The 27619-nt window shown below is 36.5% G+C and overlaps 1 protein-coding gene across 8 annotated transcripts in view; it reads left to right on the top strand.

Annotated features, from left to right (window-relative positions):
• Window positions 1–27619, top strand: part of CDC42BPA (CDC42 binding protein kinase alpha) — a 192976-nt gene that overhangs the window by 63164 nt on the left and 102193 nt on the right. For all 8 annotated transcript variants that reach the window (XR_012041682.1, XM_072857060.1, XM_072857062.1 and 5 more), the window contains 3 exons: window positions 6053–6136; window positions 10701–10796; window positions 15658–15806. Coding sequence is in view for 7 of the 8 variants with exons in the window: in XM_072857060.1 (XP_072713161.1) it covers window positions 6053–6136; window positions 10701–10796; window positions 15658–15806 (329 nt within the window). In the remaining variant the exon portion in view is untranslated. The remainder of the gene's footprint in view (window positions 1–6052; window positions 6137–10700; window positions 10797–15657; window positions 15807–27619) is intronic.

Below are 27619 nucleotides of genomic sequence, written 5' to 3'. Positions count from 1 at the left end.
TAAATAGCCTGAAAGTAGTTTTCAGCAACTTAAATAGCCAAATACTGATATTGACATTCTAAGAACAGAGAGAAATCTCTCTATTCCTCTCACTTTGTTTCCTATTTTTAATGAATGTTTGAATATTTTTCCTGTATTTCTTTTAAAGAGTTTAGCAAACATTGGTGTCTTTTTCAGTTGTCACCTACTGCTATCGAACTATACAATTTTTTGCTGCTTCTGATTAAGCCATCTCTTATTTGAAGTCATCAAACAAGGCTGTTGATCACTGGGTTTTATACTAGGCATGTCAGATTATATAGGTTGAGGAAACTTGAATAAATAAACATTAGCTTTCTGCCCCTTCTTTTTTTTATATTAGGTGCATGTACTTTTTTCTTCATGCAGGACACTATGTATGTAGAAAGAGCAACCTAATGTATAACAGTGCCTTGAATTTTTGATAGCCAAATATACTACAGATGGGGATAGTATGTAAAGCTTCTGCAGAAAGTACTCCATACTGCCTGAAAATACAGTGAACTTGAAACCCAAAGTATAAGAAAAAGATTTTTCTGAGCTATGTCTTCATTGCTTTTGGAACTGGATTCCCCCCCCCCCCCCCCCCCCCCCCCTCCAATTCTCTTTGGTATGAGAGCATCTCTGGAGGCCCTATGGCATGTGACAGAGAAGAGTTGGTTTCAGGTTCACTTACATGTTTGCATCATGTGTGAAAATTAGTCTTCACTAGTCTGGTTATGGAAGAATAGACTTCTATAGGTAGTATGTAAGGAACAGGAATTTTTACTGTAGTCACTACTGTATGTCACTACATACTCCGATGATGCCTACATGCAAATATCATCATTAGGCAACTGTAAAAATAACAATAAAAGAGTAGTATTTATTTGGCTACTTTATCACTTTTGGTTGGTTTTGCTCCATCTGGAGTAATGCTTCTTTATAAAGGAGACTGAAGGCTGAAGTTACTCATGGATAATTTATCTTTAGTCTGAACCTCTGCCACAAAGAGAATGTTGCATCCTCCATTTTGATGTAAATGTTTCTGCTTAAAACATCAGCTTTTCTCAGTGCTGCCATAGTAGTTGCAGCTGGGTTCATGTACAGATTGTGTAAGATGCAAGAAAAATCACTGATGTGGGGTGCTTCCTTGTCAGAAGAATCATATGTGAAACCTGTCTTATTTTGTGTTTTTAAGAGAAGTCATTTTTGTCTGCTAAATCAGCATCAAACTCCACAGCAGCTAAACCACAAAAAAACTGTAGTTCTTTCTCAGGAAGCTTCTTTGTGGTGAATCATCCCATGAACAGTGAGAGCGTAACTTTCCCCATACTCTTCTAGGCACAGTCTGTGTAATGGGTTAGTTCTCCTCTGTTAGGAACAGCGTTTCTTTCTAATTCCTTATCTGAGAAAGGTAGCATGACTCTACTTAATTGTCAAAATCTTCAGTAAGGGGAAAACTGAAGTTCTCTCAGTAAACATGTTTGGTTTTGTGTGTTCTTAAAGTAGGACTTACTAAATATTTGCAAGGATATATGTTAAAATTCTCTTACTAGCTTAAAGAAGTTTCAAGTCCTACCCAGACATTTGTCTAAGAAAACAAGTTCTGTATGAAATTACTAATTTTCCTTTAAAATACTTAGTAAATATCTGAGCAAGGCTGAAAAAAGGACCACCAAATTTTACTGCTACTTAAGCCACCAAAAACTGTATTAATATTAAATTGCAAAATACTTGTATGATCCAGTAGACTACAGTAGTTTACTGAGACAGATTAAGAAATCTGGAAGAATGTATTTTCTTTCCAGCAAGCTATAAATGAGACCAAGGTTGCTCTAGGTTACTGGGAGGAGTAATTTTTGTCTCCTGAATCAACATAATTCCAAAATTCTGTAGACTACAAAGTTAGTGCAAGTTTTCTTTGGCACAGTCTCAGACTTGTTCTTATTTTGATTTTACGCTACTCAATTTCTTCAATTTGCATAGTCAAGAAATATTTCCCTTTTTGTTTTTACAAGTTTGATGTAGACAAAAAGTAGTTTAAACTAGTAATTCCTTATAACTGTAAGAGTTCATTGTTCCTAGTTTTCTTTTTCCCCTCACCCTGCTTGCTGCCAGTCTGAGAATGCTTAATTTTTGTCCAATTAATGACATGTCCCTTCCCTCTGCATGCATACATTTACTTACTGAAAATTTTACGTGAGGGAGTGCTGTCTTTAGAAAACACAGATATTTTGCTTGGAGGAGGAGGATTATCCTGGTAAAATTAATAATGTGGGCATCAAGTGTTTCATTGTGCTGGCTTCGGGCAGCATGGTTTGAAAAACTCATACAACTCTAAACAAGAAGACTTTAAACTTGGGAGTTGAAGAATGCTGCTAGGAAAGGTGAAGCAACTGGGCAACAGCTCTTTGCGGTGTCTCTCAGCAGTATAAAAGTGCAGCTTATTGAAGGTTCTAGCTAATGCCACATTTTTCACTTCATTCTATTATTGCTTAAAAAAAACAAAAAGAAAGTTCAGTGCTTGCTTATGCAAGCAAATGTTATGTCATTATGTTGTTGATATTTCAAAGATGATGAATTTTGTGGTTCTGAGAACTAGTTAGTTACTCCTAAATTTTGGCATCCGGTTATGAACAGTAACATTCCCTCTTCCTGTTTCTGGAGGGCTGCCTATTCTTGACAAACAAGAAAACCAACGCTCAGTCCTTTTTAAAAAAAAGACAAAAACATATATATATATATATATATATATATATATATATATATATTCCCTTTTTTCTTTTTCTTTCTTTTAATTTTGATTTTAATAGCTTCTGTTTTAGCTTTTTTTTTTCTCCTCTATAAGGCTATTGCTTTTTAAGCAAAGGAAATATGCAGACATGTACCTTGAAGACAAGTAGCCAAGTTTGGGGCAGAAGGTGTCTGACAGCATGCCAGACTGTACTGCTGTTTGTGGGAAATATGGAAAACTGTTGGAAGAATGGGGAAAAAAACCCCGATCTGACTAAACCAAGATGTTTACATCAGCACATACCAATCATTTTTTGTTGGGCTGCTCACGGGAAAATATAAATTTAAAAAAACCCCAACCTTTAAAAGTCCAATTTTAAAAAATTCCAGTAGCAACACACTTCAGGATAACTAGACAGGAATGATTACCCTTTCTTCTGTCTTTACAGCTTCATAGGGGAAGGGAGAAGATCAGAACAAGGCTCTTTGTGTATTTGGGCCTTTGTATACATAGTATATACCTTTCTGTGTGTGTAAACATTGCCTGTGTCTGTAATCATGTTTCAGAATTTTTTGTTACAATTAGAAACTGCGTCAGACTGCTCATTGCTTAAGTGTCAGGTTCTTTCACAGTCCTGAAATAGCGTTTTAGAATTTACTTTCATAAAGCAGTGAGACACCCCCCCAAAAAAAAGATGCTGTGATTGCAGAAAAATGATGATGTTTGTGATCTTTTTTTGCGTGGGTGTGGTGGTTATTGATATGGAATAACATTAATGGCTTTCACAGACTAAAAGGCTGCTTCTGACTGATTGTAAACACAGCTGGTAAACATGAGTCTATTTTTGTTCTTTAGTCACTCTTCAATGCTATTACCCAGTCACAGAAGGTACCAAGCCTGTGATCTTGTCATTGAAGCCCTGCACTCCAGCTGTTAACCAAAGGCAGTGCTGTAGCTCTTGTGGTTGTGTCCAAGTGAATGCTCTATAGGAGACTACAGATTTAGGCAGCTGTGCAATTAGCGTATGTCTTTAAGTAACCAAGTCTTTTGCAGAATAACACAGCCTTTCACTTGAGCATGCTATAGGCAAGAAATGAAATCCTGAAGTTGGACTTGAAATACACGTATTATCTTATGCCTCTGGCTGCCTATACTACAATGGTTAATGGTGGGGAAAAACTTACTTTTCACGCTGGGCAGCAGCAGTCTAGTCAGCTCTAGGACCAACCTTTTAATTTTTCCCCTACAACAGTCACAAAACCATTGAAGGTCTTTAGGACAGAATGACATTGTAGCTTCATACCACAGACATTTCATACCACATACATTCAGAGGGGGTCCCTGTCATCCAAGATATGATACAGTTTGAGCACTGACTAGTTGCAATGTTAAGGCTTTCTCCTCCTGCCGTTTCTCATTAGAAATCGGTACAGATATGGCTTGTCAGAGTTTCAAGCTAGCTTTAGCTTGAAAGTAGAAGGAGACTCAAGATTCAAAGCTGCATTGTGGGTTATGTATCACTGCAGAGGATTCATCTTTCTCTCCTAAGGAAAATTGTGATGCTCGGTCTTGGGGTACCACGCAAAGAAGAATAGACATTCCTTATGAGTTAAAATGAGATTATAATCTAAAGTAACAATCTATTTTTGTGTTTCAAATCAGAGAGTACCTCGAGGGATCCCAAGTCTGGGCTTGAACCTCAATTTTTATGCATGAAGTAACCTTTAAAAATTTCACTTCATAAACTAGTTCAAACAAGTAGATGTAGTACCTTTCTGTCTTCTCCTTTTTTTATCTCCCCACCCCCACCCCCAGCCCCCGTGACCCCGGAAGGCAGCAGTGTCAAGAGCAGGGCTGATAATGCATTGCTGCACATATGGGAAGTGACAGCTGCTTCATCTATGAATCTGTAGCTAAGCAAGAGGAACACTTTTAGGTACGCTTTAGTTTAGACATCTGGGTATTGCAGTCCTTCAACATGCGCTTTTGCCATATTCATGAAGCTGCTGCAGCTGATGACACATTTGAAGATGGTTGAAAGAGGTTTGCCTGACACTTTCTTCAAACTGTCTGATCCTGTATTTTCTTTTCTGTTATCACTGTCTTCACACATAGCTTGTTTACTGATTATGAAAGAGGTGGAAGGAATGTAGGATTCAACCTTACTATTTTTTTGTCACTGGCCTGCAGGATGAAGATGATAATAATCTGTGTGACAGCATGTTGGTTTGTAACCAGATGCACACAGAAATAAACTTTTATTTTGTTAAGTCTTAAGATTTATTTGAACGGGAAGAGGCAGAATGGGATAGTTGGAGAATGGTGTTAAAATGCATTGATTGTTGAACTTTCCTATAACTGGGATGGTAGTGTAGTGGTCTGGTCTAGTTCTGGTCAGCAGCTCTGAGTCTGTGGCATTTGTGTAAGACACTTAGCTTTCCATACCGAGGGAAGCCTGAACTGTGAAAACATGTTTATGTCAACTTCTTCCCTCCCTCTTTCCTAAAAATATTCCATGTTAGCTTTTGTTATAGCTAAATAAAACTATAATATTCTCAGAAAAGGACTGTGTTGGTTGGCTTTGTTAATATATTATTACATAGGCCTATGGTGTCTAATGTTTCAGAAGCAATGAGAGGGAGGGGGGCTTGTGTTTCCTAAGTTTTACTTGTCTAGAAAATGTGGATTTCACTGTTTCCCTGCTACTGGCAACAGACAGGATAAAGAGCTCATTGAACTTCACGTGGAAAAATGTGAAGTAATACTTTACTGTATCTTTGAAGAAAGTCTAGTGCATTATTTGAAATGAGAGTGGAAGTTGTTTATGGCAAACCTACAGTCTAATTTGTGTCTAAACCCTAAAAGATATTGTTTATTTTGTTTTAGAAATTGTTTATTTTGTTTTACACTGTTGTCTTTTCTTGGCAGTTCTGTAATTTAAATTATTGTATAGGACTGAAGTCCAAGAACATAAAGTGTACAGCCAGTGATAGCTTCATGATAGTATGATAGAGCAAGAAGTCTGATGGTGAGAAATATCATTGTTCATCTACAGTCACCTAGAAAAAATGATACATAATGAAAGTGTGATACATAATGAAAGCTTAAAATAGTGTTGGAAGTTTTGCAGAATAAATATCCTGTACTGTTCTGATGTTACTCTTTCTTGATGACAATGGTATGGTATTGTGTGGATAGTAAAGGTAAGTGTCCAGAACACTGAAGAAAAAAACCTCCAAAACTGCAAGGTTTCATAAAAATGAAAACAATATGCATTTTCATATTTTAACTTATTTATCTTTCATTTATCTTTTCCAGGTTGCAGTAGTAAAACTGAAGAATGCAGATAAGGTTTTTGCCATGAAGATACTTAATAAGTGGGAAATGTTGAAGAGAGCTGAAGTAAGATTACTGTAATGTTTTCTATAATTGTGCACACTCTGCTGAATTGTTACTTCTCTTTCCACAAGACTCTGTGTGTATAGAAGGACTGAGGAGGTGCTTCACTGCTTACTGACAATATGAATATTAATATTAAACTAAGCTTAAAGTAGTTCATCAGAAGGGTTAAAATGGCATGAAATCTTGAGTTACGTGGGGCTGGATGTTTTAGACATTATACCTTTTCTGTAATTGCCCAATAATTACCAACTATACTGTCTATACAAGCAATCTTTTAATGCATTTATTCCAGTTAGGAATGTAGTCTTTAGCAAGTATTTTCCATGGTGAAGCGTAATTACTGAGCTATAACTCACCAAGCCTATTAGTTTATCAGTAGTTAGAACTTAGTCAAGGTCCAATTTGTAGACTGAAAAATCAGAAAGATGAAAGTTTCAAATCGATTTGAATGCATGTTTCATAAAAATGTCCATCTGCAAAAATTTGTGATAAAAAGTTCCTTGTTAAAGCTTGAGTCCATTCTGTGTTCTGAAAAAGGTGGAACAGCTCTTCCACCAGCCCTGGTTTGCCTTGGCTTCCTACTTTCATTATACAACTCCACTCTTCATAGGATCCTTGATGCATTTCCCTGGATTTCTTTGGAAAGAAACTTATAAAACGCAGTCTACACCTGAAGACTTGTGTATTAATTTTAAACAGAACATGTATCTAACTCTTTAAATTGCTTTGAAATTCTTCATCTATGCATACTAAAAATAAACTGCCTGAAAAATAGACTCATAAAAATATAACTCAGTGTCTCACACTTACAAACTTGCTTTGGCCATTGAGTTTTCTTTAGTTTGGACAGTGCCAGCACTATCTTGGTGTCTCTTCCAACTTGTCTGATCAAATTATCTCTAACCTCAGTTTTTATTTGAGACTTCTACTTTGCTACTCTCAGACTACCTTGCTGTTCAATTGCTTCCAAGTTTATTCTGATTTCCGCATTTATGTTATAATTATAACTTGTTAGGAAATGAGATCAATGGGAAACCATCACACTTTTTTTAAAAAAAACCCCAAACTATGCAGATGAATTAAAGCCAACTTCTGATGTGTGCACATCCTGTCTCATTTAATGAAAATGTTATCACATTAAAAAGTATAAATGGCATGCAGATTGTGGTTAGACGTCCACAATGTGTTTCCTCTTTATCCAGAAATTATTCAGATACTGAGCGATCTGGCATTAGTCTCAATACAAAGAGGTATTTCTCTCCAAGACAGATGTCATTACTGTATGTTTTATTATTTCAGTGAAAAAGAAAAGACCAGAAATAAAGTTCCACTCTATTTTTAAATGTACCCTTTTAAAGTCAGTTTAAAAGCTATTCCTTTCCATTAAAATACAGTTATAAATAGGTTTGAAAGATTTTTCTCCATGCAAGGTATTAAAAATACTCTTCCCATGGGTTCAGCTGAATTTCTGAAAGTCTGAACCGTTAGCCGAGAAAGAATTACGGCTATGTTTTTCCATGTATTTGTAACCCATGGGTATACAGTGGAAAGAGAACCATCTGGAGTGAAAATGCATTACAAAGCATGACCTTCAACAACTGTAACCTGTTGTTTTTAAACATTGATGAACACATCTCACTTGGTACTACTGCTAGGGAAAATGACCCATTTTGGCTCTGTTAGCAACGTGCTGCACTAACACTGAAATACACAGGAAAATCATGCAGTCCAAAAATGCAAGACAAGCATATAGGTAGGTATATACATAAATGGCAAAAATAAGTTGTTCATGTATCCCTGTATCAATTCTGTGGAAAGTGGGAGTCATTTGTAAAAGCAGAAAGGGAGTATGTGCTCAGAGGCTTGTGAATGCCAGATTAAGGTTGATGTCTGTCTGTAAACTCTGAGAGTAATTGTATGCAAAAACTTCGTTACAATGAAATTACACAGGTTGCAAAGTCAGTGTTCTCTTTTGTATTATAAAGAGCATAAGTTTTCCAAATACTTGCCACTGTTGAAAACTCAGAGATGTTATGTAGAACTGGGGACTTTAGAAGGAGCACCTGAAAGAGTGCGACAGCTTGCTGTTACACTCCCAGACCTGTTACCCTGAGTGTTGACAATCACTTGCACTTACATGTGTGTCACGGTGGTGCCAGATGAGGCTCAGGAGAGACCAGGACAAATATTATGCAGCACGGAAGCAGTCAGCACTCCCGGAAGGTGCTAACTCTGAGCTGTAAGGACGCGAGCACCACATAGCCGAGCAGCCGGAATTCTTTGCTGGTTGAAGGCCATGATAACAATATAGATATAACCAAAGCACTAAGCTGTCTTTGCTGAGACAGAGAGTTGGATTAGATGATTTCTGGAGGTCTCTGCCAACAATTCAAGGAGACTGTGCCTAGAGAAGATGAAGTGTAATGTTGAAATAGTGAAAGGCACAAATTTAAAAAAAGGCTTCATTTAAAAAAATGTTAGTTGAGCTATGTTACAAGAATCACTACTACCTCCCCCCCCCCCATGAAATAATGTAAAGCCCATGAACCACTTAGACTCTTTTGGCTGTTACTGTCTCAGCTGTGATCTACTGTGGTAATAGCTGTTGCTGTCAGCTCTAGGCGTACTGCCCGGAGGTGGGTGTCTCGAGTGCTCAAGGAATGCATGGTGTTTTGTTAAATCATGGCAAAAACAAGTGGAATTAAATAAACTCTCTGTAGTAAGTAATCCTGTGAATTGTGTCATAACAAGTGGAGAAACTACATGTCATTTATCCTTGTAAAAACAAGAGTTCATAGTATCTCTCTCTGAAATATGTCAAGAGTTTACAAACAAGGAAGGAAAAAAATCAAGTTGAAGCATAGAACAGCTTTTCTTCATTCTGAAGATAATTCTTTCTCCTTCTCCCACTCCCAAGTCCATTTTTCATTTAATAACCTTTGAGGGGAGGGTATTTATTTAAAGTATGTTTTGTTATTTTATCAAATTTCACTGATTTATCTCGTGCATTGTGCTGTGATTAAAGTATACCATCTTTCTTTTTCCTGGTCTGCGTTATTCTCACTTGCTGTATTCACCAAAACAAGACTTGGTATGGTTTATTTGCGTGGAGGAGGGAGTTATTTTCTGCTTTGTTTTTACTGCATGTATTCTTGTGCATAGCTCAATCTAAAATGATATTTTGCTTTTCATTCTTCACTCTCCAAATCTCACAGCCAACAATAACCATGTCAGAGTTCTGGTATTTGCCTATTGTTTTTGGAAATGAAATTGGAGAAGTAAAAAGGAAGGGCTTGATTTTTCCTTTAAATTCAGCTGTCTCCTAAGATGGAAGAGGCAGAGCATGGTTCAAATCGAAGAAGCATCTTTGTGAAGTATCAGAGTGTGCTGGAAGAGATTATGGTCTGTGTTTTTCCCTAACTCTTCAACTGCCTTGTAGATAGAGCCCATACAATTATTATTCTTTCTTTTACACTAGCTTTTAGACAGTTTTCTGAACAAAATTGTATGTTGGATTTGCTATTAGATACCTTTTGTTTTCTTGTGATACTCAGTTCAGAACTCAGTCCCTTCAAAACGTTTATCGTATTTCTTGGCTATAGTTTCTTTTTGGCTTCTCATCTGTTTGGTCATTTTCCTCTGTCATTCTGCAAAGATGCTTTTGCTGAAGTACTTTATTCACTTCTCGGGGCAGGTTGCAAGACCTCCATTGAATTAACTGCCTTGCTGCTTTCCAGTTGGTTATTTTCTTCTTTTATCTTCTATTGCTTCATATGAACCTATGTTCTCCTTCTTTTCTTAGGTATTCCTTAGCATTTCTTGGCAGTTCTTGTTCCTCCTCTGTTCCAGTTGCTATGAAGGCACCTTTTGCCTCCTGTGTTTCTTTCCAGTATATTGAGGGGAGGTCCTCCTTCATGTCTTATCAACAGCTTATATCTGGCAAGAGAAATATTCAGTTCTGTTCTACTTTTCCTGAGCAAAAAGTGTGGAGAAAACCACAACTGGTTAATGATTATCAAATTATGGCTACATGGAGGTTATTGGCAGCAACTTTCAAATGAAAAGAAGAACCTTGCTTATGTAAAAATTCAAGTGTAAAACTAGGCTAACAGCATGATGAGATAAAACAATGCCACAAGACTTCAGATTCTAGTTCTTTAACTCCTATTGTAGTTATAATTATATAATGCCATTATTGATTGTTTTCTTCAACCTTATATTGCTATTCTGTCATTATTGATACTTGATTTTAATATCTGCATCTACAAAAAAGGTAAGATTTTGACTTGGGATTTTTAGACAATGGGAAGCAACAGTTTCTCCCTTTCCATCACTTAACAATATAGAGAAGTACAACTGTTGAAATTTAAAGATGATGGACTTTTCTGATACATAGTTTTTCATAGTTTTTTGGCATGTTTGGAGAGTGTAGTAAATGACTTTTTAACTGAGAGGCAGTTTTGAATTTTTTCCCCAAAATATAGTGTTAAAACACAGTCAACTTGCAAAATGTGTTTCTTCATATATTTTACTTAAAACCTATAATTATTTTTCTCCCCTTCAGACAGCCTGTTTTCGAGAAGAGAGAGATGTGTTAGTGAATGGAGATAACCAGTGGATCACAACATTACATTATGCATTCCAGGATGAAAACTATTTAGTAAGTGTTGCTTTTATGTATATATGGATGGAAACACAGATTCTTAGTTGTGGTTTGAGACAGAAATATAGTTTGTTTATTTGTTAATTTTGTGTTCTGGACCATAAAGATCAGGTGAGGATATGTGATTTTGTGCATAAGATTCTGAAGCGTGGAGAGTGGTCAGAAACTTTTAAAATTTTGCTATAAATATCTCAGGAATGCAGCTTTGTTTTCTAAACCACTTTGCATTTGTTGATAAACCTTGGTCTGTCTGCATATTCTTTCTTATAATTCGTCACTCCAGTTTAATTGGATTCATAAAAATAAAAATGCACTTACTAACATAAATTTTATATTTGACTTTAATTTTTGTGGTTAACGTTTCTAACTGTAAAACAGTAATAAGCAATAGGGAGTAGCCCCATTTTGAAACAACAGTTCATTTTGATTGATCTTTGCTTTTTTGAGGGCTTAAACCCACTAAGATGTCATAAAGCAATAAAATGTTCTTGCAGCATGGAAGAATGCCACTAAATGTTCATAAATAAGAGTTAGAAGCTGTAATTGTAGATTAAAGTGTCTCTTTAATATTTAATGTTATTTAGTTTTCAGGTATTTTGAAAGACTTGCAAAAAGAAGCTAATATGAGGAAAAAATGCCAATTTTCTCTGAAATCTTTCCCACTTAAAATATGTTTTGATTGTGATACAGTTTTAGTAATATTTATACCTGAAAAAGTAAACAACTACACATTGATAGATTTTGCTTATTTGGGTTTTATTGCCCTGTGCTTTGGATTTTGTATCATTAGTAAGTTCTAATGTTTTCTTAAAAATCTACTATGCAGTCATAATCTTTTTTTCCCCCAATGTGTCCAATAAAAGAAGTGCTATACATGGAATTCTTGTAGAATTGCAATGCTTTTTGCCATTGTATTGCTTTCTGTTCTGTCAGCTCAGATACTTGGAGATCCATGGGTTTTGGTGGAATTTACATGGAAACAGGGCTCTGCATTTGTGAATCTAACTGTTGGCTTAAATACCTCCCAGCCAGCTTCCTGCTTTTTTAATGTGGACAGTAAAAATAATCTCATGTTTTATGTAATTCTGATCTTACTATTAACAGTATTTCAAAGAAAATATTATATATTCCACAACAGCCTGCTAGAATTTGTTTTAATCTTGCCAGTTTCCTTATTTTCACTAAGCACAGAGCAGCTTCTGTTCTTTATCTTTGATAGTCTGCTAACAGGAGCTAGTTCTGCAGCCTGCTGGGGAAAATATCACTGCTACTGTTTTTCATCATTTTAGTGTGAATGTATCACTAGTTCTCTATGTGCTTTTTATTAAAATAAGATATAACAGAAGTGGCCTTCAAAAAAGAAAAACAACCCACAACCAAACTGTGTAGATTGAGCAGTAGACGTGGCTGAGCAGTGGATGTTGTTTACCTTGACTTTAGTAATGCCTTTGACACTGTCTGCCATAACATCATCATAGACAAGCTGACAAAGTATGCATTAGAGTGGCCAGTTTTCAATCCACTTCACTGTTGCTTAACTACTGGGCCCACAGCATCATGATCAGTGACACAAAGTCCAGTTGGAAGCCAGTCAATGGTAGTGTACCCCAGGGCTCAATACTGGGGCCAACATCTTCATTAATGACCTGGACAATGGGATGGAGTGCACCCTTGGCAAGTTTGCAGATGATAAAAACCAGGGAGAAGTGGCTGATACGCCAGACAGCTGTGCCGTCATTCAGCAGGACCTCGACAGACTGGAGAACTGGTCAGAGAGAAATCTCGCAAAGTTCAACAAAGGGAAGTGCGATGTCCTGCATCTGGGATGGAATAAAATAAACCCCATACATGCTGGGCGCCAACTGGCTGCAAAGCAGCTTTGCTTGAGGTCCTGGTGGATAACAAGCTGACCATAAGCCAGCAATGCATCCTCACAGCAAAAAAGGCCAAGAGTATTCTGGGCTGCAAGGAAAAGTGTTGCCAGCAGGTTAGTGGAGGTTCTTCCTCTCTGCTCAGCCCTGGTGCAGCTGCATCTGAGGTATTGTGTCCAGTTCTGGGCTCCTCAGTGCAAAAGAGAGATTGAGCTGCTGGAGCAAGCCCAGTGCAAGGCCAGAAAGATGATTAAGGTACTGGAGCATCTTTCATGTAAGGAGAGGCTGAGAGAGCTGGGATTCTTCAGCCCAGATAAATGAAGGGTTGGGGCGTAATTGTCAATGTGTATAAATACCTGATGGGAGGGAATGAAAACAAGGGAGACAGGTTCCTCTAAGTGCCCAGTGACAGGACAGGAGACAATGGACACAAACTGAAACACATGGAATTTCGTCTGAACACAAGAAAACACTTTTTTATTGTGAGGGTGGTCAAACACTGGAACATGTTACCTAGAGGAGTTGTGGAGTCTCCATCCTTACAGAGACTCAAAACCCAACTGGACAAAGTCCTCATCAGCCTGCTCTATCTGACCCTACTTGAGCAGTTGAGGTTGGAGTAGATGATCTCAAGAGGTCTCTTCCAGCCTAAACAAGTCTGATTTAGGATTAAATGCCCATGTTAACTTCCACTAGTTACTAGAATTTAATGTCCTTAAATCTGTGCTTTTTCTTTCTCTTGGAAGGATGGTGCTGTTGTACAGTAGTATTTTGAGAAGTATTTGAGACTTGAATAGATCTGGATGATTGTGTGCATTTAGAAAGTATTTTTAAAGCTTTTTTTTAAAAAAAAAAAATGGTTTTTTTAAGCATGGATCTTTGACATTGAATGGGATGCTATGCATTGACTGAATTGTTTTATTAGAAATTTAGCTGTTAAACTTAGCTTTGATTCCTGTGCATGTGTTTAACTTCAAGTGCACAACTTAATACTGTGAGTTACAGTTTAAATGTTGGCATATTTGAGGAGTTGGAGGTTTCCTTGTGATTAGGCTACTGTGTTGCTCTTGCAAAATGGGAGGTGCAGAGTCCTGTGTTTGTAAGAGCCAAAATTCCTTTATTTTTATACATCCAGTTACTGAGTTGTACTGCTTTTAAAAATGCTGAAAAATGAGTGCAGAGATCCCACAGCAGTTATGAGAATCTTAAGAGGTTTTTTCAGTATACTTTCAAAGCAGTAAGTTAAGCTCTTGCAGATCTCACTATATAGTGTATCAGTTAATAATAATTATATTAAGTTCCAAAGGCTTAATGTATTTTCTAAAACTGGAAAATGAGAAGCTAATACTGTAGATCTTTTTTTCAGAGGGAGCATAGGAGCATCGCTGAATAGAAGATATTTATCTTGTCCAAGGCTTGTGAGCATAATTTAAGAAGTTTACTATTCATGTCACAAAGCAACAGATGAAATTTTGATTGTCAGCACATTTAGAATTTTGCGGAAATGCATTCTGTACTTTCTTCATGCACTTGGAATCAGTGAGGATGCCCAGGTTATTCTGTATCAAATTGTTAAAATCTTTGTTCATCACCTTTATTGTTATGGATAGTATGAGGGAAAAGAAACAGGCATAAGATTTCTGCCTGTCCCACCTCTTCCTTATAGCTGGTATAATTTTGCTGAATTTTTTCCACATATTTTAATTTTTTATTCTGGAGGTGGGAAAGACTTGAATAAATGGGAGAACTAATTATAAAATGTCCCTTTCAGTTGCTTTACCAAAACTTTAAAGAATCAAATTCAGATATACATTATTGCATCTTTAATATTTTTTCTTATTTGTGATTCATTATACACTATTGTTAAGAGTCACCGCTTCAAATGTGCGTCTTCCTGGAAGCAGAGGTTGGAACTCTAGGCAAAAGCTTTCACATACTATATACTTTAGTGGGAAACTATTCTAATTGGTCTGTCTGCAATGATGTTTGAAAGTAATGTCATAGCAGTGGGTGTTAAATTAGATTGCTTATAATTAGTTAGTTATAACTATTTTGATTTTTATTCTTTTTCTCATTTGCCCTTCCAGTTGCTGTTCCACAATTAAAACAAACTAAACTAAGATAAAAAGATATTAATTGTGAATTTCCCACTTTTCCTAAGTTTACATTTCCCAGTCATTTTGACCATGTCTCTAAAGGAAGTGGCATTTTGTTCTGTCATAATACAGTAAAATGGAGAAAGGTTCTGATCTCTTTAAAGTCTTTGCACCTGATTCAATGGCAGGCAGGTTTTATGTTTCATTAATAAATCAGAAATCAAGTGTTTGTTTCCCTATCGGTTCAATCGGAGAAGATGACACCTTCCACTGTATGATGGCAGATCCTGTATTGTGTGCAATGTCAACAATATCTGGAATTGTACTGTGAGCTGCTGGAAGTATCTTAATCTTTGCCTTAATCGGAGTAGTCTAAAAACTTTACTCTCCAAAATTGTTTGTTTAAAGGCAAAAGAAGATGGTAGGAAAAAAGGGAAAGGGAAGCCTGGAAAAGTAGGGTCCTTAAATGAGATCCCAAGTTAACACAATTGGATTCTTTTTTTTTAGATCTGTGCTTTAATCCTTTATTCCTTTTGCATTCTATCAAAGGCTATTGTTTTTATAGGGGAATCCAGAGTATCTAAATATTTTATGTTTGGTGATGGGACAGTGGATGAAGCTGATACTGTTTTGTCATGAGGCTTACTGTATTTGGAGAGGTATAAATAGGAAACATATTCAACTAGGTTAAATATTAAAATGAGGCTGAACCAGCTACTGTTTTTCAGAACATCTAAGCATCTTGGTTAGCTTTTTTTTAATGCCCATAGTAATTTTTGCAATAAATTGATTTTTATGCTTAAATTAGTTTTTAGTCTCTGATTCACTCAATAAATTGGGTTTGTTTGTTTGTGTCCCCCCTCCCGTTTTCTTATCATTCCCACTCCATAGTACCTTGTTATGGATTACTATGTTGGAGGAGACCTGCTTACATTGCTCAGCAAGTTTGAGGACAGACTACCTGAAGATATGGCTCGTTTTTATTTGGCTGAAATGGTGATAGCTATTGATTCAGTTCATCAGTTGCATTATGTTCACAGGTAAGTAATTGGAGCTCCAAATTCCTGTTGGAGTTATGGAGGGTTACTTGATGGAGTGAAAATAATTCCCGTTAAAGAGTTTAAGCTAGTAACAAGTATTTGCTGTAATAGTAAGCACGGTAGAACCTGCCTACATCTTGTGGTTATTGAGAACTGTTGCTAGCCTTGCACCATATGGTCAGAGACATGAATGAATATCTGAATGCATGTGATGAATCTTGCACACTGGCATGTTTCAAAGTTAATGATCCGTAATTTATAAAAGCAAAACTGGAAACCCGATTGTGAAATACAATCAACTTTGAACAGGTTTAATGAAGGGTCGGATTCTGTTTCTTAATTAATTTGTTCGATCTATACAGAAGTTGAAAACACACCATTTTGTGGTCTGCTTTGGATTTTTTTCACCATTTTCTTTTGGACTTAATGAAATTATCTTTAAAATGAAGTGAGGGCATTTTGCTAAATAAGTGGAAGTACTTAAATTGTGGTACTTATCTTTACCTTCTTATATAAAAAAATAATATATTCTGTTCAAAGGAAAATATTAAGTTGTTTGTGTCTAGCTTTTTTTGGAGGCCATGATTGATTTTTCCACAAAACTAGTATCATCTTTTCTTTAATGTATCAGTCTCTATTGAATTCCATGGTAGTTCTTGTGCACAGAGCAAAAGATTACCTTACAAGAGGCAGAATTTTCAAATGGACTCAACAGATGTACTTTGCTCTGACAGAAGTCAGGAGGAAAACTCCCAGTTGTTTAAGCTGAATCATTAAGTTGGCAGAATGAGCTCGTTTGATACGTCCATTTATTGCCCTTAATCAGAGTCTATACTGGCCTTTCCTCCTTTTACTGTTCCCACGTGGCTGCTTCGCTCCAGAAATGGGGGTTTTTTTGTCCAAAAGGTATATTGCGGTTGGTTTTGTTTTGTTGCTGGGTTGTGTTTTGTTTCCTTTGATATTGTGGCTTTTCATGAAAGGGCTGTAGCTAGGAGTGCTTTAAGGTGGGGTGGTGCTAAGCTGCAAATTGCTTTTCTGGAATATTTTGGAGTCTGCTAGTTTTGTTGAAGAATTGTGTCTGCCTCCTAAAAAGAGCCTTTTGCTTGGGTTTTTCCACAAAGCGTTATAATGGAGTATTTTCTTTAAGCAATTTTATTGAATTTTGAAGATTTCAGCTGTGTTATTTCTGAGAAACTGTTTGTTCACTTAGGACCTGATGTGAAAGGTTTTTGTATTCAGTTTAATTTGGATCTAACTTTTAAAATGTGTTTGTGGGTAAACTGTTCCTGTTACCAGGTGGAGAGTACTTCACGTAATACATAAACTGCTGTATTTTACCCAATAAGTTTGCGTATGTGGTAGTAACTCTTCCCAGAACAACAGATGCCCACCATCTCTATCTTGTCCTCCAAACAGATCAAAACCTTTGTAATTCAGCACTGTTAGTACGTAATATGCAGCAGATGTGATGTTTCCATCCTGAAATAGTGTCCCCAAGATGAAATAGGTGTTGATGTAAAATTTTGATTAAAAAATTCAGTACCATTGCAGTTCAAAACAACATACTAATTACTATGCTTGCATACGTATTACTATGACTGTTTAACAAAAAAAAGGCCCTATACATTCCCAGTCCTTTGTTGTTTGATTTGTGGCTTTGCCAGTGAGGTTCCCATGTTTATAAAGTTCTGAATGCCACTTTGGCATTTTATCATTAATACTGCTGTAATACAATGCCTGTTTATAAGGGCAAGTTTTGCAAGATTAAAAATGTAAAGAGCACTTGAGTTTATGTTAAATGATCAGCCTTTGAAATGAGACCCGTTCCACTGTTAGTTTTATTAGGATGTTTGCAACTGGTAAAGCAAAAGAAAGGAAAAGAAAACACATCATCTAAATGCCATTAATGTTCCTTTCCTGAAAGTTTAACTGTGGTGGCCACATCCTTTTTGGGAGTGTTGCACGCAGGAAAGGGCATAGGAGAAGAAGAAGGAAAATACTGCTAAAAGATGGATAATGTAACAGCTGCAGTAGTGGTATTTCAGATGAATAGCCAATATGCATCAGGATTTGATCTGAGTTGTAGCTAGTGAACTAGAAATCATGCTTTAGGCATGTTTTGTTCCAGCTTTTTTTTCATACAATGAGATAGCAGATTGTTTTGGTTTGTTTCCTTTTAGTGCCCCAGTTCTTTCAGGATAGATTTTCACATTAACCGTACATAGTGTTGTACTTCGATAATTTTCTTTGTCTCTGAATGTTTTTGTACCTTTTAAAAATTGTATTTCTCTTTTTATTCTCAGTGTGCCACTCCTCTTACTCTTTTCTGTCGTTAATCACTTTTCTGTTGTCAGTTAGTTTTGTTTGGGAGTGATACTGATTGCAGTGGTAGTTTGTGTGCAGACCACTCCAATGTCAAATGCAAGTCACTTTTCTTTCCTAAAGTACATTGGCCAAGGTTTTCAAACATCAAATACAAGCCACCTCAGCATTACTTAAATGAAATTGCTACAACTGTATTTCAAGTTTTGGAGTTCCAGTTTTGAATGCCATTTCTGCACTAGCATTGTGGAATTACAGGATGAATTTATAGTGGGAAGGAAATCAAAATCTAGGTATTAGTAGAATTGTGCAGAGAAATTGCATGATGTTTTTGAAGCTGTCTCCTGATACCTACTGAACTGAAGAAGGAGAAAAGTTGCTAGCTGAAAATAACATCAGTACTACTGTGTTTAGGATATTCTTAAATTTTTTTGCTGTTCTTATCCACTTTTTAGTTTAAATAAATATGTGATGAATGTTTTTGAGATAACGTCAATCAGAACACAAAACTTTGATAATTTTTCATTTCTGATCAATTAATTTCTGTGAACAAATCATGTGGTATTTTATCTGATAGTTAAATGATGGCTCAGAATGTTAATAAATGGCCTTTTCTTTAATGTGTATCTTAGCTTTTGCTATTGTTATAAATGCACCAGTGCTGGCATTACCAAATGACACTGACAGCTCCAAGACTAGCTTTAGAAAGAAAACTTCATCTAAGTTAATTATACGTGCAGGTGTTCACCATGAGGAAGAAAATACGTATGTGTATATCTCACAAATGCACGACTTCCCTGGGAGTTCGTGTAAAGCTTATACCTACCCCTGATACCTTAAATTACTAATTTGTCCTAATAAAGTAATGCTTGCTTGTAGGCCAAGGTTAAATATTGTCTTGTGCCAGTTTGCTGCAAACTGTAGTATCATACAGGGTAAGATTTTACGTTTATTCGGAATCAACATCAATTTGTGTTTTATAGATTTGTAGCACCGTTTTTTGGGTTTTGGCTGAAAAAAAGCCTCCATGTGCATTAATATTAATTTCAGTTTCAAGGTTGTGTTGTTACTTAATTCCTCACAGTATATGTTAAAAGCTTATATTTGCATTAATTATTAAATACCCAGGTGTGGGCTGGAGTGAAACTCTTACCGGCTTAGGCTAGGTAGCTACACTTTATCATGTTGCAGTTCCTCAAACATGTAAAATCTGTTTTTCCTACAACTGAGACTTTAACTCCTTAATTATTTTATTGGTGAGCCAGGTTTTCTCTCCGTTTTATGTAAGGTGGAAATTGAGGTGTAAAATGCTTGGTTTTGTCTAAGTCCTTTTAAGTAAAAAAGGCTTTAGGAGGCCTGATTGCCACTGGAAGAAATTTCCCCTGAACATTGCAGAATATACCCTCTGGGCACGTACTAGTCCTAGGCACAGCGAGTGTGCCACTGGTGGCTTTGCATGGCCCTGCAGTGTGTCTGTGCTGCTGCCTTTTATGCTGTCTTCTGAGGCAGCCCTTAACTTTAGTAAGGGTGCATCTAAGTCTGTCTTTGTCCTAAATTTCATTTGGGACATTCCAGCTTCTTAAATAATACAGAACTGTAAGTGTTAATGTGCTTATGTCATTTTCATCTGGACTTTCTTTCCTCCATCTATTTGTTCTGTGCAGAGTTGCACAGTGATTCAGTGCAGAGTGAATTTGCAGCTAGGGAGTGTTCAACATTTAGGCTCATGATCCTCCAGACCACTGCAAAAATATTAATTTAAAATAGTTTTCATATATTGGCATACACCCACATTAAACAGTCGTCTTTTTCTATTGAATGGTAAAACAATCCTCACTTACCTTCTTACTAAGAAAATATTTTGGAAGGATTACGAAACACCTATTTTAATTATTATTTTTGTTGGTTAAGTTTATGGGAGGATAGTTAAGACTACAGGGCAAGCTCTCATGTTACATACACTTCAGATGTCATCTTTTGCATGTGAAAAGATAGGCATGCAAACCATAAACACACCTACTTCCATAAGGTATGCAAGATTACATTTAGTGTGTGTTTCTGGATTTCTAGTTGCCGCTGTCTTTTAGTCTGAAGGATTTTAGCATTCTAAACCACCAGATGCATTTTTTCCCTTCTCTTTCCATTTTCTTTATCTACTTCTCAAATTTAAGTTGGGCTTCACTGGAACATTTGAGTTGTTAAAATGTAGAGCAGCAGAATTCTCTGTGGAAGTGACATCCTTTCTGAGAAATACTGAACATAAGGGAATAAATGCATTAGAGGCATAAAAGAACTGTCTATTCCCTATCAAGCCAGTCTCTTCTTTGCCTTTAACAAGAAGGTACTATTTGTTCTCAGTAAAAATCACCTTAGATACATCCCTGAAATATTTACTGTAGTTAGCAGGCAGCTGAAATCTGTGATTCTTTGTAGGATGCATTTTACTTTCAACTATAAGTTTCAGTGCCAGCATATCCATTTTTGACTTGCTGAATAAGTAGTTTTCTGTCTTCTGGGTGTATCCCATCTTTCCTGATCATTAATTTGCTTAAGTGGAAAATCTGGGGGTGGAAGGCACATCCTAGGGAGTTAGCTGCATCGTGCGGTATGTCTGAGTTGAGTTGGCACAAGGGTGAGCCAAGTGCTCTGGCCTTTGGTAAAGTGAACCATAATTGTGGGTTTGAAAGAAAGCAACAACATATTTTAAGTGTTTACCAAACTTTGCAACAGACATAATGTCAAACGCACACATGAAGATGTCCTTACAAAGTGCTGAGAGTAAAGGAAACAGGGCTAGAAAAATAAGGAAAAAATAACAGAAGATTATTTTGATAGTCTACTGAAAATGTATTGCTTTGAAATGTTGCATGGTTTAGTTTTACATGGAAAACTGCAGGACAGAAAGTTATTTTAGTGAGTATTTGGTAAGCTAGTGCTTCCTTACAAGGTATTCCTTTACAGCGGTAGGAGAGCTCTGTGAGTCTAGGCTCTGTGTTTCCTCTCTGTGTTTCCTCTCCATTTTTCCACTGAGGAAGGGCTGGAAACAAAGGTCATCTTTGCAGACGCTGGGCTTTCATTTTGCACTGACACCCTATATGCTATAAACGCTGGCAGCTGCTCCCATAGTACCCCCTCAGGGTGGCATTTGATTTGCAGTGAGGACTGTAGGAGGTTAATGCTATTTGACTAGAATTTGTTGGTAGGATTTCTGAAGGAGCCTGTGATGAACGAGAAGTATTTTGAAATAAAAGACCCATATACTGGGAGTGCTAAGAGCTAGTGGATCAGACTGGCGGTGCTATCATGTAGAAGACAAATGGTTTCTTACAGTATTGTGTCTAGTGGGAGTGTTAATTTAAGTGAAAGCTGTGTAAGGGGTGCCTGAGCTAGCATAACCTATATTCTGTGTTATTCCAGCAGAAGGAATTTAGAAATCCTGACTCCAGTGCCTTAAGCGATACTAGCCTTGAGTAGTCTTTTCAGCAGAGGTGCTTTTACAAATGTATCCTTCGGCCTTTTTTCTCCCATTGTTCCTCTCTCCCTAAGACCCACGCTCCAAACATCCCTACTGCTCTGCTGAAACAAAGGTTTGTGGAGCTGTGCAGTGAACTGAATGAGGACACCAGTCCAGGTTAGAAGTAACTTTACATTTTTAACTAACCCGGGTCAATTCTCCAATCTGTTTGATGAAGAAGGAGAATAGGAGGAAATCGCTTTAAGCTGGTCTTTCCAATAAAATCTATGTTCATCGCATTGTGCCCGTTTTTTCCCTACATCCACTGAGTGGTACTTGAGATATCTGGCTATTTATTCAACTCCATTATTTTAAACAAAAAGGGACAGAAGAAGCTTTTGAAGCTGGGTTATCTTAAATGTAGTTCGCCATAAAACCCTCAGAAATAAACCCTTCCCCTTTTATGTCTGATACCTACCTCCTAATGAAGGAAATTCTTGACTATTGCCAGTTGAGGAAGGCCAGCAAGACAAGGAGCACACCCCTCCATTCTTTCTGGTGAGTTCCCCACCAGTCCTTTAGCTAGACAATTATACCTTTATTAGAAAGAAGTCTCATAGGAAAAGGAGGAATGTGTAGATGAAGATTTTTTTCTTTTTTGTGTAGATTGGTATATCTTCTGGGTGCAGTTCCTTGAAAGGCAGATGAATGAGAGCACTCTGTCAGATGGTATGTAATCCTTTTTAGGTAGGAACTGGATGTGGTTGTCATAAAACAGAAGCATGTAAACCCTCCTAAAAGTGAAAATGAGAGAGACAGACAAGGAATAAAGTTTGACTGAAAAAGGATCCTTTTTAACCTTGTACCTTAATGGGAAAATTCTTAATGCCAAAAGTCTTACATAAAAGAAACCCCAACCTGGTCTTGCCTTCCAAGTAATAATGTTTATAGCAAGGCTCAGTAGATGCTAAGTGTGATGGAACTTTCCAGGAGATACTGCTGCCTCTAGCATAAAGATTCATTTCACTTCTGTGGTGTTTGCAGAAAAGAAAGTCTGTGTTAGAACTGCTATAGCTCTGATATGAGATCTGTTTCAGTGTCTTAGGAAGTTGGAGGTGTTTTCAAAATGTCATAACTTCTTTTGAAGACAAAACATTCCCATTTGTAAGCTGTTTTTATGTGAGTTAAGCTATAATTTTACACTCATTCTCTTCTGATTATTTCAGACCTGGAAATATTTTCTTCTACTGCTTTCTTTGATATCCAAAATCAACAGCAGGAAAGTAGGACAAAAACATTTTCATTTTCCTTGTTTCTGTAGTTTTAGTCCTAGTGACTGTGGTTCTGAGGGTTTAATTAGCTCATTGTTTGGTGGCTGAGGAAAGAGCTGGTAATTAACCCTTTATGTGATTTTTTTCTTGTATGAAAAGCTCAGAATGATGCAGGCAGAAATGAGGATCGTGGTGGGGTGATGAGAGTCTTCATTATTCTCAAGTTTTTTGTTGTATGAGAAGGAGACTAACTGCCTTATGTTTTGTCTTCAACGGACTTTCCATTTCATTATCTGTTTGTGTGAACACAGTATTTATTTCATAACAACCTCCTTTCACAGTGTCTCAGATTTTCATTTATTAATACCTTATATGCTCCTGAAGTTCCTCCTTAGAATGCCTTTATTTTATTTATGATTATGGGCCCTTTGCTTCTTTTTATTTGAAATACTAATGGTTTTGTGTGAATAGATTAGATCAGATGGGAAGCTGCACAGGACAAATTCATTATCATCTTCTGAATTTGAGTGTCATGTAGATTTGTCATTGCATAAATAAGCAATAATAACTTGGCTTGACATTCCTGCAGTGTTAGTGTAAAACTGTAACATTGAGATGCTTGAATACCTTTTAAGAAGTGTTTTAAACCATTGTCTTTTACCTAGTTTCTTGCTAGAGTATTCTCCTCAGTGAGTATTTGATGGATTTGGGGTGAGAAATGTCTTCACTATCTGAACTGCCAGATGTGACAAGTAGAAATTTGGGGTTTGAATTTCTGAACTAAATTGCTGTTGCCTCAGCCACTAAGTGTAATACTTCCTTTTCGTTTTAGTAAATTAAGATACCCTTGCAAGATATCTTAGTTATAATAAGATATCAGTGCAAGAATCTGATTCCTGAAGGGGCAGTTAAGGAAGTATCTGTCTAAATAGTCTTGTCTGCATTGAAGCTGTTCTACAGTAAGCATTTCCTTCTTACATGTCCAGAAGAGCTGTCGTATTGCTAGAAGAGCCTACCCCATGTTCCTTTTTAACAACAGCAAAATATTACTAGATTTTTAACTTCTTACATGAGAAAAAATAGGTCACAACATCCTGCAAATTAGAATACTGCTTACAAAGCAGATGCTTGTGTAAGGTCATGCTTGGTTCAATTATGGAGGGCTTCGTGGTTGGGGTCAGGGAAGCAAGACCTTGTGGAGCTTTATCTGAAAAGTTGTATTAAAATCTTTATTGACTCAGGTGCTGTGATGTTTATGCTGTTCAGTTTTTCTTTATTAGCTGTTGGGGGGTAGTCTTTAGCATTTCCTTGTGCAGGAGGAAGCAGTGATATTACTGCCACTGTAACTCAGTAATTTTTAATCAGATACAGTGTGTAAAATCCAGGAAAAGGGCGTTAGAAAGGTACAAAAGAGAAAATACTGGCTAGAAGAGAAGAAGAAAAAGGGGAGGGAGGGCTAAAATCTGATCTGGTATAATAGTAGCAAAGTTGTGTCTTCCTTATATAGGAAACAGAACTTTTAGCACAGAAAGGAATTTACTTTTATGCAGGTACAGCTCAATTAGGATTAGGTGTAAGAATTAGGATTCAGTGCAAGTTAAGGGCTGAAAATTCAGGCCTTAAGTTCCTATCTGAGATTTAAAAAAAATTATGAATTTGTTTTATTTTTAAGCAAGCATTGTGCCTTATGCTTTATGTTAAAAGAAAATACTATATGTGCAACTTGAATACAAAGGCTTTTTCAATAACACTGTCCTTTATTCTTAATAAGTGTAATTTTTGTGTGTTTGAGCAAACAGTGCACTTTTTCTATTATTTTTAAAGGTCTGACATGTTTTTCTGCCAAGTTACTGCAGGTACTGGAGATACTGGGATGCATTTAGACCAAATGCATTTCTTCCTTTATAGCCTCTGGCTACAGTTCCTTCCTCAGTCTGTTGCTGTCAAGAGTTTTATGCAGATGTTACAGTGTTTATTATGTCTGGATCATGCTTGTTGATACGTTTTGTTTGTTTTCTAACAACAATGAAAGCAAAAAAGGTATATCAAACTATTTATGTCTTGCATCTGTTATTACATAGCAGAGTAGTAGAACTGTAGATGTATGCTTCAAACTTGGTCTAGCTTATTTCTGCATGTTTCCTTGGCTTTTGGTTGGAATAAAGTTTGTCTTACAGCTTGAACCTACCTGAGCACATTCTGAATGGTTTATGGGATGAGAGTCTTTAGGATACATTTTTATTCTGTTCCTTCCTTTCTGTTTTGTAAGAATAATGAATGTATTGTTTTCATATTCTTTCCATCAAATTATTATCTTTGTCCTGTGATTTAAACATGATAGGGGCCTATCTATTAAATAAAGCTATTGTTTTTTCTGAAGAATTGCTTTTAAAAACTATAAATGATTCCTGTACAAAAGTACAGTTTTGATCTCTCGTGCAGTGATCTTCTAGAAAAGGCATATTTTTACAATCCTCCTCAGATATCATAGACCAACTTAATGCTAATTTTACATATAAATATATTAGTATGTTATGTTTATACAAGCACACCTCATTTTTCGTATGCTTATTTGTGTATATGCTGCAGTATTTTTTGCTTAGCAAAAGATAAATTGTTACTAGAACTACTTCTGTACGGCCTAATCTGGTACACCAAAATCTTTCTACAGTCTGCAGCTGCATGCTAAGCATGTAAAGGGCTGTCTTGGTGACTGAAAAGAGGTGACTTTATAGAGTGCCACACGGACGACGCAATGATAAGCAGAAGCTTTACAAAAACCAAAGAAGCAAGAGCTTGAAATTGTCTAATAATGATTCTTGACAATTAAGTGACGAATAGAGTCAACTGGGCATCCTGTTGAGGTGTATGGGAGTTTTACATGCTCTATTTGGGAATATGAAGATCATATCCTCATTCAGTGTATGAAGAAAGTGAAGTACAGATGTAGTGAAAAATAAACACAGTGTGTGATTTTGTATGATGGACATATTTTCTTATAGCAGAGCAATAGAGCTACAGTGTTTCAGTCCAGGTTAATTTTATCTCTGACTGGGTAGATGTAACAACAGCCAAGCTATAGGCCAGAGTAAGTGGAACATTTAGGTTATGAATACTTCCAAAAAGGCTGTTAGGTTTTGGGACTGCAATAAATAAGGCAAAATAAGAAATCCACATGTGCTGTATTTCAAAGACTGGTTTTGGTCATGGGAAAGTGTTGCAAAATAGAAAGAAGAATTGGAAAAGATAATATTTCTTTATTTAAATGTGGGTCCAACTCCAAAGAGTTTAGTAGTGATGAAAAAGGACTAAATTTCTGTACTACAATGACTACTGCATTTTGGTCTGTTTCATACTATTGGAACTAACTAACTACAGTTAGGTTTTGGCACATGTTTGGCAGCCTGATTGAAGTTTCTTGTGTGTAAGTTAAAATTTTAGGGATTTCTTTTACAGATCACAATTTTTGAAGTAGTGTTTAATGCCAGTTTTGAGTATGGTCATTCCTGAAGTTCTCATTCACTCTTAAAGTTGTCAGACAACTTTCAACTTTCTGAAACTTTAATGACAAGGATGGTAAATAATATTCCAGATGACATTTTAGAAAGAACCTGTGTTCTAGCTGCAGTATTTTTCTCTCTCTGCTAGGATATTTCTCCCAGTGAAACCAAGAGCTGTGGTTCCATCAGACTGAAAGGGTACTGGTATAATATAATTATTTCGTGTACCCATTCCTTCTCCCGTCATTTATAGTTGATAAGGTCTTGGTGTACAGATAAAGTTTCTGTTGTTACTATCAATAGGCAGGTATTTACATTTTACACTGTTAAACTTAATCCAGTTTCTGTTCTTGCAGTCTTCAGTTTAGCCATTTCTGTATGTCTGATATTCCAGTCTTCCCTGCTGTTACTGCTGCTTTCCAGCTGTGTGATATCTGCAGATTTTATTAGCATGCATTTATTTTTGTGCCAAGGTTATTAACTAGAATGTTAAATCAGTTTCAAAACTGACCCTGGAGGATTTGCACTAATAATCTTCCTCCGATTTTATTTCCTCTTTCAGTACCTACTCATTGTCATCTCTCTTTTAGCCAGTTCCTTACCCATACCGTTACTAGTCCTGGCATTCGTTCTTTCAGTGGCGCTATTATTTATGGGGGGGGGGGGGGATCTATTAAAACATTTTCATAGATGATTCTGTGTCAATCCATAGTACTGTGCCAAAAAATTACCTGACCCTGATGACTTAGCATGCAAAGGAATTTAGATTTTGCTCCCTGTGTTTGCATGGTCTAACATGGTATTCATCATAATCATTCTAAATATTACCGTTATGTTTGAGGAAATGAAAGTTGTATAATGTTAAAATAATCTACGTGTTTTCTGCCCAATTAATTGCAATAGGTCCAAATAACATTCTCTTGCTATTCACTTGCATCTCAAAGCTGCTTTTCCTTTTTAAGAACATAAAACCCCAAAAGGTATAGGAAATTAAATAACAAAGACATGATTTACAGTGATGGCTTTTGTCCAATGTAGCCAAAAAAGAAAGTATTGTCAAGTTGCAACTCTTGCATAAACATTCATTCAGACTTTGCTTACCTTGTTGCTTTAAACCATAGTTCCTGGAAAATATTTGTCTGAGATTCTGTATTACTAATGTTATGATTGCTTTTGATGGTCAGATGCTTAGGAGAGTTGTGAATGCTGAAATGTAAAACATTGTGATTCCCATTTGAATATTGTAAGTGGGATTAAGTTGTCTCT

Source organism: Ciconia boyciana, chromosome 3 (assembly GCF_034638445.1).
Source record: "Ciconia boyciana chromosome 3, ASM3463844v1, whole genome shotgun sequence".
Taxonomy (NCBI): domain Eukaryota; kingdom Metazoa; phylum Chordata; class Aves; order Ciconiiformes; family Ciconiidae; genus Ciconia; species Ciconia boyciana.
The sequence above is the reverse complement of the archived record's forward strand: the minus strand, read 5'-3'. Positions and strand labels throughout refer to the sequence as shown.